At 34.6% G+C, this 12,436-nt stretch overlaps 1 protein-coding gene and 1 pseudogene across 2 annotated transcripts; both read left to right on the top strand.

Annotated features, from left to right (window-relative positions):
- The first annotated feature begins 1,003 nt into the window (after positions 1–1,003).
- Positions 1,004–2,635, top strand: LOC140048054 (carbohydrate sulfotransferase 1-like; annotated as a pseudogene).
- A 290-nt stretch (positions 2,636–2,925) lies between these two features.
- Positions 2,926–11,797, top strand: LOC140062624 (TBC1 domain family member 16-like). 2 transcript variants are annotated; one of them, XM_072108920.1, is made up of 11 exons: positions 2,926–2,993; positions 3,536–4,920; positions 5,740–5,808; positions 7,162–7,335; positions 8,297–8,445; positions 8,977–9,111; positions 9,322–9,508; positions 10,060–10,154; positions 10,404–10,554; positions 11,025–11,102; positions 11,242–11,797. In XM_072108920.1, the coding sequence occupies exons 2-11, from the start codon at positions 3,592–3,594 to the stop codon at positions 11,404–11,406; spliced, it is 2,532 nt and encodes an 843-aa protein (XP_071965021.1). In that variant the 5' UTR covers positions 2,926–2,993; positions 3,536–3,591; the 3' UTR covers positions 11,407–11,797. The 2 variants fall into 2 exon arrangements, with proteins under 2 accessions (XP_071965021.1, XP_071965030.1); XM_072108929.1 differs by lacking the exon at positions 5,740–5,808 and having other exon boundaries at positions 11,242–11,796.
- The last annotated feature ends 639 nt before the right edge of the window (positions 11,798–12,436 follow it).

Here is a 12,436-nt window from a genome sequence, read left to right as displayed (position 1 = left end):
GCCTCACTATTTTATTCGCAGTTTGCAAAGATGTTCTTATGTTTGCTTCTTATATTTATCCCTTGTATTATCCCTTAGACATATTTATCCCTTAGACATATTTATCCCTTAGACATATTTATCCCTTAGACATATTTATCCCTTAGACATATTTATCCCTTAGACATATTTATCCCTTAGACATATTTATCCCTTAGACATATTTATCCCTTAGACATATTTATCCCTTAGACATATTTATCCCTTAGACATATTTATCCCTTAGACATATTCTTATATTTATCCCTTGTATTATCCCTTAGACATAGAGTATCCTAGACTTACCCCAAGTCTGTATTATCTTCTTTTTTTTTATTTGTTTTTTGTTTTTTTTTTAGTATACGTATGAAACGCCATATGTGCCAAAATATTTATCTTTTTACTAATATTAAGACAAAACTCCGTCTGGAACCCAGACTAAGAGTATCCGTCCTGCATTGTAATGAAACTAGTCTTACAGTAACGAATCGATCACTCTATCGAAAAATCGTTTTTCTACAGATGCCATACATTTTAGTTTCAAATTAAACAAATAATAATAATATTCACAAACACGTTGGCATGCGTTCGTCCGTTCTCAAATTAGGCCTATTGTGTTTTCTATTTTCTGGTTGAAATATATACTGGTGGTGGCCATTGGTGGATGAATAAATTGGAATGTGATTATATTTAGTCAATACATTGAAATGATTTGTATTTGGCACGCCTAATATTTATTTAATTTACTTCCCAACTGGTATTACAATTAAAGGGTTGATAAAGTGTGTGTGTAGTAGCTACATCCGGTAGCCACAGTGACATTCTGTAAGGGTTCAAGTTTTACCGGAAAGCTATATCGGTAAAGTTCAAGAGATCTGACGCAAAGGAAGCCAGTTATATTGAAAATTCATTATTTCGCAGCTTATACACGTATGACCTCTAATATCGGAAATGACACAGTGATGCTTTCCAACCGAAATTAATTTTTCATCAGTTTCGAACATGTGTTTTGTTTACCAAACATGAATTCGTTCAAAAAGAAAGTGTATCTGTTGACTTTTATTGCCGTTATATTAGTGATTTTAAACTTCAGTGCATCAATATGTGATGAAAACGCAATTAATGGTTCCAAATTTGATGAAATATACACTCGGACATTTCTAGGACATAAGTGCAATTGCCAGGCCTCAAATTTGGACAGATCCACAATCAGAAGAAACAGTTTCGATGCAAATGGAATCGATAGTGCAGATTGCAATTGTAAACAACAAAATCGGATTCTGTTGTTAGCAGCTATGAGGACAGGTTCTTCTTTCCTCGGTAAGTTATTGCTGAAAATGATGATGTATTTTACTTGTATGAGCCAGGGAGGAGGCTTATGACGTACTTGCAGCGAGAAAATATCACTACAAATCTTCTTGAAAGTAAACTACTTGACATAATATCGAACATATTCCAATGCAGCTTTACAGATATGGATTTCTATGTGAAAGCATTAAACCGTATGCCTGTCCCTCTTCGTCGATTAGAAATACCGGCAACAGTTACTAACGGTATTTGCGATGGTTACAACACGTCGACAGACGATTTCATTCGATGTCAACCAATCTCAAAACATTTTATATCGCTTGTTTGTACCAACAAGAAACACGTAGTTATAAAAACTATTCGGATTAATAACCTAAATTTATTGAGAGGTGTAATACAAAATAAAAATGTTAAAGTTGTGCATTTGATTAGAGATCCTCGAGGAGTGATAGCATCCAGACTGCTTCTGGTTCCATTAGTAAGGAAGAGAATGCGTTTGGAAAAAAGAAAATTCTATGATATAACTGACGTAACTAACGATTTGAAATCAATAATCCGTAACTATTGTTCTAATTGGTTGAAGAATATGCAAATTGGGCATCAGATGATTCGGTTTAAAAACAATTATTTAGCTCTTCGTTATGAAGATGTATCAACGCATCCTGTTAAAACAATCAATGCGTTGTATACGGAACTTGGGATAGGGTCGGTGCCATATAAGGTCAAAACATGGATAGAAGAAAACACTCATCTGTCTAGCCCAACTGGAAGAATATCATGGTTATATACTACTAAGAGAAATTCCTCTGAAAATGCCGAAAGCTGGAGAAGTAAAATGTCTTTAGAATTGGTTGAATACGTTCAAAATTTGCCAAATTGTGAAAAATTTATGGAACTTGCTGGGTACAAGAAAGTAGAAAATCTATCAGTTATGATGGATCCATCAGAAACGTTTATTGGTAAACCACTCTATAGCAAAGCAATACTTTAAACAACTAATATGACGTCATTGACGCGACAATGATTGTCATCCATTAAATGGTTAGATATACTGTACTTGGTTCCCACCTAGAGACTCGCAACGCAAGGACGACGTAAGCGCAACGCAAGTCACCAATCACAAGCGATGGATTATTCCCTAATATATACTATATATTAATGGCAACCAAGCATTAGGTCTAGAGCCACTGATGACAATGCCATCATATGATCAGTATCGGCCTATACTTAAAGTACGGTACTATGAATTTTAGGAATTTATGACGTAATAAAAAATGAACGTGACATTTTTTTCTACGACTTGATGCTATGGGTTTCCTCAAATTGAAAATTAAATGTAAACTAAAAATTAAATTGTATCTGATTATTTAAAAATAAAAAGCGAAAATCAGCTACAGGAATATGTTTCAGTTATAATTTAATTCCTTGTTTAATATACTTAAAGTTAAGTTCAGCAATAAATAGAATATACATTATGATTTCGAAATCTTATCCCCCACCGCATAAAAAGACAGAGGGAGGGAAAGTGCAAGAGAGGAGAAATAAGTACATATTATGAGAAAAATTTATGTCTAGCTAAATAAATAATGATGATGGAAAACAGTCTATAGAGGGCGCCATACATAATAATGAAAACAGGTTGCTGATATTTCGACCGAAAAAGAAAGGTAAAATATCGACGTATTTTATTTAAGAAAAATTATTATTAGCATATTATTGTAAAATTGATGAGTAAATGTTAACTGACCATGCGATTGTTTAATTTAATTTTATGGTTAGTGGCATTAAATCGTCATTAAAAGCTAGGCTGGGTCGAGTGCACTTTATTCAATCAATGGTGGGCTGACACATGACAGAAGTCATTAGATAGGCCTAGTGACTGACTGTAGGTTAGTGGAAGGAGAAAGGAGGCTACCATCTCTGTACATCTCTTTGTCTTGACTGGGTATTGACTTTACACTCACACTGTATGTTCAGAGGAAGGGTAATCGCATTTTTTTTTTTGGTATACAATTTTGTACAAAACAATTAATACTGGGCCCCTGGGGGCCTAATCTAAATCAAAATGTGGTTTGTATACAAACTTATAATTTATATATACTGTAGGCTAGTACAGATGAGATGCATTTCATAATTCTGATGAATTAATCTTGATTTTAAGGCTAGGCCTAATTATAATAATTATTTTTACATCTTAATTATTCCATAGAAAGAATGCAGAGGAAGAGAATTCCACATTGTGTAGTAGTAATGTGGTGAGTTAAGATGACATCTATACTGAGAAGAGTTAGCGACTTTCTGAATGTGAACATCTTGGATTCGAACCCAAGTCGGCCACCGCCTCTTGATGGTGAAATTATATACAGTAAGAATAATGTCTGTGTTCATCCTCCATCACACCTTTCCACTGATGCTTTACATTTTCCTGGATATCTAACATTGCGTGCTCAGCAGAAAGGCGAAACCGGCTCAACCTTGATTCTTACTTGGATTCCAAACTCTACTCTTAAGATTAATAAGACCAGTGGTTCATCTGTACATGGATCGCCGAAAACCAAACCAAATAGAAAACTGGTTCATGAAGATAAAACTTCAGATACAAAAGATGAAGATAATGAAGAGTCGAAAGAAGATAGAACTAGTAGGGACAGTGCATTTTGTGGAGAGAAAAGCTTTAGTGAGTCTGAAGGTGATCGAAAAAGTTTAAGTGGTTCGATTATCAGCCAATCAGAGTCCGGGATAGAGGTTAGCGAGACTGTACCAAACGAACAAAATTCAGTTCCTGAAAAGTTAAATGAAATCCAAATAGTACAGGAAGAGGTTGTGGAAACAACGGATACAGAAACATTGACTGGAGAGACATCTGGTGTAGATAAATCGGACAATCAGAAAGAGAAGCAGGTGAATTATGGTAAAGACCAAAAATCCATCGACACAGAGTCGTCTGAAAGTGGTGAAATCCCGGTAGAAGACCAGTTAGCTTCGCTTGTTGCCGTAGAGGAAGATGAAACAGATAGCAGCACAGACCGTCCAGTTGATCTGACAATGAGTTCTGAGGACGTAGAGACCAAACCAGATGATAGAAGTTTCAGTTCAGAGTCAACTGACGCAACCAGTGATCAGACTTCACCATTAAGAAAGATGTTGAAAGAGTTGGATTTACCAGGACCACGCCATGACAGTCTTTCATCATCGACTACTCCAACAACTTCTAACAAAGATCCTCTGTCGCTGCCTTCAACACCAGCGTCTGGTGACGATCCCTTTAATGATCAGTTTCATCAAGACGGCACTGACGAACCGATGTATAACATGACATTCCCATCAAATTATGTTAGCTACTCAACAGATAGCCCTTCACATTCTCAAGGTCAAGGTTCAGCCAGGGATCAACTCTGCGGGGTGTTTTCAGTTGATCTTGGCGAGATGAGATCTTTGAGGTTGTTTTTCTCTGATAAAGAGGAGCGTAATGGTCAGTTTGTAATTGCTAGTCAAGAGAGTCAGTACAAGGTGCTTCATTTTCATCATTCAGGTCTTGGAAAATTAGCAGAAATCCTTGGAGATTGGAAGTATGCCGTACGAAATACATTAAAGGTAAAGTTAATAAAAAAAAAACATCAGGTTTTCTTTAATTACCACCACCACATCATTTATCAACCTCATCAACTATCATTTTACAGTTTTGTTAATTTATCATGGATGAATGTCAACATTATAATGTGCATGAAAATGCAAACCCCATGTCACCACATCATAGAATGCATTCATAAAAATAAACTATTTCTTGTGTTTTCTGTTAACCATTTTATTTAGATGAGTTTTATTGTGTCTAATGCTTGTTACATAGCATAATGACAGTATGTGTTTTGTTGTTTTTGTACTGTATTACTTAAGCTTGGTTCCCACTAGGATGCAATGCAAGGACGTAAACCTCAATGCGAGTAATTTTACCAATCACAATCGATGGATTATCTTAAATGTCGCTTGTCATTATTCAATTCGCTTATGTTGCTCTTGAATTGTGTCCTTGTAGGAACCAAGCTTTATTGTCAAAATGACTACTACTGTACTGTAGCGTACTTCAGTTTTGTACACAGTCCATAAACTTGTGTGTTGCTTTGGGACAGTGTCAACATTTCTGTAGTAACACTAACAGTAACACTGTACTGTAATGGTACAGCAAAGTAAATTATGATGATTATGTAACCACAGTGTACTATGCCTTCATATTAAATAATTCAGTGGCAATTACTCTATGTAGAATAATACTACAGTTAATGAGTTTATGACACAGTCCCTGAGTTTTGTGCATTGCTTTGTTAGTGATGTCTGTTGGTACAATGTCTGATGGAAATGTTTTTGTGTACATGCTAAGTGTGAGCTTTCTCTCCTTTTGTTCTTTTCAACATGCAGCCCTTTGCGTTTGCTGGTATTATTGGTGCCGGGATCTTTTCCGGCGCTCCTGCTGACAAAGGTTGTTTGGTAAGATTTATTGTGTCAGTGTGTCCTGGTTGCCTACTAATTGTTTGCTATCAGTATGTTTCTCTCTAATTAAAGACCGCTGTAACATCCTGTTAAAGACCACGTCCATGATGAGACCAAATTAAATATAAGGGGATGACAACTAAAAACAACTGATAAATGCATGTTTCTTCAAAATTTGATTCCTTTTTTGATGACAATCCATGGCCTGTTAAACAAGCTTATTATTGCAAATGTTCTATTGAAGTATTCTTTCTATGTAGCGACTCTGAATCGATGCGTCTATGAATGCGACGTAGCGCCTACTGTATTCCAATAGAAACGCCTAAGCCTTAATTTACTGTAACTTCTAAAAAAAATTCATAATTCTTGAGAGGACTTTAATTAGATGAAGCACACTGTCCACAAGTTCCATATCCCATTGTATTCTTTTATGTTTTTGTAGAAATGCTTAATATATGTTGTATTGTTATGTTGCTTAATGGTACTGTATAGTAACTAAGTTTCACTTACCTTTCAATTCCAGAATTCTGTGTTCAAATCTTTTGAAAATAACTTCTGCCATTAATTTTTCATCAACTTTTTTCTAGATCAATATAGAATGTGGTGGTATAATTATACAATACTTATGCACTGTACATTAGGGTATTTGACCCATGACAATAGTATATTAATGGTGGTTTATAATATTAATATAATCTGGTGTAAAATTATTGGTAAGATAAGGAGTGGAATTAACTAAAGGGTCTGTTCTGGTACGGTTCCTGTCGGACGCCGGCAAATCAATGTTTCGCTTTTATGCGGCTATGTGCATATCGATTGGCACATAGCCGCGTGGAGTGTCGTGAAAACGAAACATTGGAAATTTGGATTCGCCGGACCGGAAAACCGTACCGGAACAGGTGTGAAAGGCCCTTTAAAAGGTTAATTTTTTTCACTCTCTGAAATGTTCTTATCTTTTACTCTTGATCATATCTCATTTTGTTCCTGCCGAAATATGAATTATTTTTAGGTATTCATGAAATTCATAACAATAACATGCTATTATTGAATAGAAAGTTTGCTATAAATAACAATATCATTATGCTTTCAATGAGGGACATCATTCACAGTAAATAGTTTACATTTGTTTTCTACACATTTCTCTGCCATTCATCACTGTTGGTATTTATACAATTTATTATACAGTACTTATATATTGTTTGCTGTGATCACAAATTTAACTTTAATTTTGAAGTGATTTTTTATCTATTGGTTTAATGAGGCAGAAGATTTGTGTAAATGATTTAAAAAGAAGTATTGTGTTGTTCAGTATGCCGCCCACTACAATAATACACTGGTGTTCTTTTTCAGAATGCAGATGAAGAGACAAATAGATTGTGTCAAAAATTCTCAATTGTTCGTCCAAATTGGAAGAAATCAGAATGCCATCCTGAAGAAGGAATGTATGATGTCATAACAGAAGAGATATGGCTATCCTACCTCAATGACTTTGGACAAATTGAGGATGAATTTGGCCTGAGAAAGGTACTGTCAACTACTACAGTACTTTTTACAAAACATACCTTGTCTAGTTTTTCCAAGAATTCTTTCATTTTTACATTATCCGACGGTTGTGAATTACCGTAGTCTTAATGAAATACGCCATCTTGTTGTTTTCATCTCTAGAAAATATTCATGCAGAAATAACTTGCTAGCTAGAGAATTATTATGCTACATTTCTCTTCTCATTTTCTCCTATTGATACTTTAATTGTTCATAGTCCTTTATTTAAGAATAATTACTGTATCTGGAAAAATTCAATGAAAACTATATTTACATAGACAAAACATTATTCTGAACAGAACAACAATAGGGATGTAGCCAATTTACACAGATGAGTGGTAACGGTAATAAAAATATAGAATCTATGTTATTCAGATGACCATTACACAAAGCATGAACCGGAAGGGCAGTTTCCGCAGAGGATAGATACATATTCTACGTGGGGCAATTTACATGTTTTTCCGCTTATCGTAACTGCTCATCTGTGTATTGGCCTTTTAGGTTGTCAACAATTTAAAGCAACCATCTTTGCAGGGTGACTTCTATAGAGAGCGAGTGAGTGGCCAAGCGGTTAAGACAGTGGAACCGTAATTACGTAGCCATAACATCGGCAAGGGTTCGAGGCTCACTCGCTCCATGGTTCTGGTGGTAGAACGAGTCTTCTCGGATAAGGACTATAAACCGTAGGTCCAGTGTACACATAGCTCATGCGCACTTTAAAGAACCTAGTACATCTTTCGAGACGAGTAGGGGGTTACCCCGGTGTACTAGTCCACACAAACACAGCCACTGTCACACACAGCCACTGTGCAAATTGGGACTGGACCGTGTTTACCACCTGTTGTTCCAGATCCTTCACTAACTGTGTTAGTGAGAAGTCGAATAGATAAAATAAATAAATATATATATATCTCTATAACTCTTATCACTTTTCTGTTTGTAGGCCATTTTTTTCGGTGGAATTGATGAGTGTGTACGCAAAGATCTCTGGCCATTTCTACTACATTTCTATGACTTTCAGTCAACTAGACAATTCCGAAATGAACTACGAACAGAACACCGTAAGATATACAAGAAAATTGATATGAAAAGGTAATTTCTATTGTACTATAAATACAATTCACGATACTAAAAAACAGTGGTGTAACGGCTATGCATGCTCACTGGCTAAACACAGTGGTGTAACGGCTATGCATGCTCACTGGCTAAACACAGTGGTGTAACGGCTATGCGTGCTCACTGGCTAAACCCAGTGGTGTAACGGCTATGCGTGCTGCTCACTGGCTAAACACAGTGGTGTAACGGCTATGCATGCTCACTGGCTAAACACAGTGGTGTAACGGCTATGCATGCTCACTGGCTAAACCCATGGGCACCAGAACTTATTTGGGGCGCGCCAATGAGCAGTGTCCAGAGGCATTAATAAGATAAAAATAAAATGAAAAAAAAAAATAAATATAGAAATACCTGAGGTCTCCAGTGTTGTAGGGCCACTTAGGGTTCATAAACCAGGGGCCTTAGGCCTCTGCGCTAAGCCACTGCTAAAAAAATTGTGAGAAATGAAACGCTACACACAGATCTTTCGTTGATTTAGATTAAGTTGTTTTTCATTTAAATTCTAAGGTTATCAATGCCACAGTCTGAATTTGAGCATTTTTGGCGAACTATTCAATCCACTGTTGATAAAGACGTTGTGAGAACTGATCGTTCACATAAATACTACATCGGGAAAAACAATCGTAATATAGACGTTATGAGGTAGGTGAAAATGTTATGGCATATTTGGATGGATAGACATCATTTTGGGAGGTTGTTTATGATGGGTGTTGAACTTCATGAATTCAGTGAAAGAATGTTCACCTGCATTTCCCCCAATCAGGCTTACATACCTGATCATAATATAAATGTACTGTAAAGACTAAAGATTTAATGAACACTTTAAATTATTCTATTTGTTTTCCCTTTTAGAAATATATTGCTGAATTTTGCATATGCAAACCCTAGCATGGGTTACACACAAGGTATGTCTGACTTGTTGGCGCCAGTGTTAGCTGAGTTACAAAATGAATCTGATACTTATTGGTGCTTTACTGGTTTAATGCACAACACACAGTTTTTTAGTTCACCCAAAGATGATGATATGGAGAAACAACTGGTAAGATTTTAATATATTTCTAGCCCATACTGTGTACCAGCTAGCCTGAACTAAAATTACAAATTAAACACATACATAATACACTTGGCACAGATTTTGTTTTTTTCAAATTGAAAATAATAGATAAATAACTTAAGGTACTTGTATTTGAGTACCACTTTCCACTAAAGTAATATTATAGGTGCTATACTGTTGGCCTATATCATGCTATTAAAGCAGCATACTTGTTCAAGTTCTTTATTTTAAGCACAATGCTTTAAGCACAACCCCATTGGAAATAAATTGACATGTTGATTTTATGTGTTGTCCTTTCATCCATTCACTTTGCTTTTATTCAATTTTAATATTCCAACTGTTTGTATTTTGTCTTTGTTATGTATTTTAAATGTATTATTATTTAATGGATGCTAAATGAATAAATAAAAAAATAAATTAATAAATAAAAACGCATGTGGACTACCCGTTAGTTCACATGGCCATCATGCAAATCTTGTTGCATGCCGTGCCACCACGCTTTTCTCAACTTTTTCTCACATGTTTGTTTCCACTAGTCTTTCTTGCGTTCATTGATTGAATTGATGTTACCACCGTTTTGGAAACATTTGCAAAAACTGGGAGATGCCATGGATCTATTATTCTGTCACAGGTAAGTTTTACTGCAATTTAGTAGAGCTCATTGCGAGCCTGCTTATATGTATAAAAATGAACTGTTATTATACATTTACAGTAGGCATAGAAGAAATTATAATGCTTGATGATATACTGAGAATTAATTAATTTTAAAACGGTAAAGATGAGGAAATGTGTGAGAATGTGAAAAAACTGTCCCAATCGAGATTTGAACTGTCCTAACCATTTTTGAAGTATTGTATTATTATTGTGTTTTATGTGTTAGGTGGATCCTGCTTTGTTTTAAGCGTGAATTTCCTGAGATAGAAGCACTTCGGATGTGGGAAGCTTGTTGGAGTCATTTCCAGACGGATTATTTTCATTTATTTATTTGTATAGCTATAATCTCAGTTTATGGAGAAGATATCATTCAACAGGTATTGTATATGCTAGAAAAGAGGTTGTTCCAAACAATCTTATTATTTTGATTTTCTATTACAGTGCAGTGTAGTCTCACACCCCCTGATTCTTCCCAAATGTCAGTCCTAAAGACAGTACTCAATTATAAATGCCGATTACATTTTTAGTTTTTTAATGAATGTTTCTAAACACTACCAATTTCCATGAGGAAAGGTCATTTCAAGCAATAAATAGATTGTGATTTATAATCAGTTCTACTTTAATGAGACCAAGGACCTATGTCCAATCTATGTCAGGTCAATTGATGTGTCGTGGAACTAGAAAGCATCAAACCTGTGTCGATGAGGAGCAAAGACACGCAACTCAATATGAAATAGCTTGTCATCAATCATCGTAAAACGAAAGTTCCCTATTACGCAGATTGTTATACAATATTGTATTTTGTTTTCTTCGAATGTTGTTTATGTCTTTATAAATTTGCTTTCAGGAATTACCATCTGATGAAATGCTTCTGCATTTTAGCAACTTGGCTATGCAGATGTCAGGGGATATTGTACTTAAAAAGGTCAGTACTACTACTACTACATATACGTAAAAACTAAGAATCTAAATAATATAACTGCCTAACACTTCTGCTCCATGAAATATAGTTTTACTTGGAGTAACTACTGCAAGAAATGAATTGAAATATTTTTTTTTTGCAGGCTCGTAGTCTGCTTTATCAATTCCGTACTCTACCAAGAATCTCATGCGAGTTGAATGGTCTCTGCCGGACATGTGGACCTGGAATGTGGGATAGTGGACACGTCCCGGAAGTGGAATGTATAGGCAGCCATGAAGAGGGTTATGTTTGCCCTCACATAAATTGAATTTATTCTAGAATTTCATTTTAACTTAACAAATGAAGAGATGTGAATGTTGTTTTTTTTTTCAGAACAGGGAATAAATGTAATGGACAGGTTATCAAGAATTCTAGCGGGTGACAAAATATTTTAAGAAAGAAGAAGAAATTATTTTATTAACAATTTTGAATGGTAAAAATAGCCATTTTGTTGCACAGGATGGGGTAAATATTTACCAAGAGCAAGTAAAGATTCCACACAGAATTATATACAGAATACTATATAATAAAATATAATATACCATTAATTTTAAAATATATAATTAATGTATTCAGTTTCTCATATAAGAATTTATGTTATATTAAAATATTGCTAAAATGAACGTACCAAATATAATAAGTTCCATTGCCTGTACAGATACACCTTGGATAAATGAAATAAATTAATTTTGTTTCAAATTATTTAATATAAATATACAATGGTTTCATCCCTTTGTGTTTGTAGAATATATGTTCTAAATTAAAGCATGGAGTAATATTTAGGTTTAATTTAATAGATTAATTATTACTTCATAATGAAAGTGTGTCCCGATATAAATATTTATATATCTGTACTATTATTTATAAACATAGAAGTGTAATTCAAAAGAGTATTATTGTGACTGGAGGCAGGCATAACTTAATCCAGCTTGACAGTCTTATGAAACCATTTATGTAGATACGGTATAGATTTTTAACCATGGTAGCTAGAAATAATATATTTTTTGTTGATAATTCATGTAGATACTGTAGACTTTATGCAATAGGTATATATATATGGTAGCTATGTTTATTAAAAATTGTCTTAAAATATTTAACAAATCCTACAAAATTATAAGAATAAGAAGAAGAAACTTGTTATTCCAATTCAGTTCTATTTAATTGTTTATAATGTTTTTGTCATGTATTTTTCTTATACCCGATGTACACATACAAAATTAATTTGGTACGATTAGTAGTAGAAGCATTTCTGTGTTAAATCAATGTAAAATCTTGGAACAAGTCTGTAATCTTTTGAG

Source organism: Antedon mediterranea, chromosome 1 (genome assembly GCF_964355755.1).
Source record: "Antedon mediterranea chromosome 1, ecAntMedi1.1, whole genome shotgun sequence".
NCBI classification, from domain to species: Eukaryota; Metazoa; Echinodermata; class Crinoidea; order Comatulida; family Antedonidae; genus Antedon; species Antedon mediterranea.
This window is presented reverse-complemented; position numbering and strand designations above follow the sequence as displayed.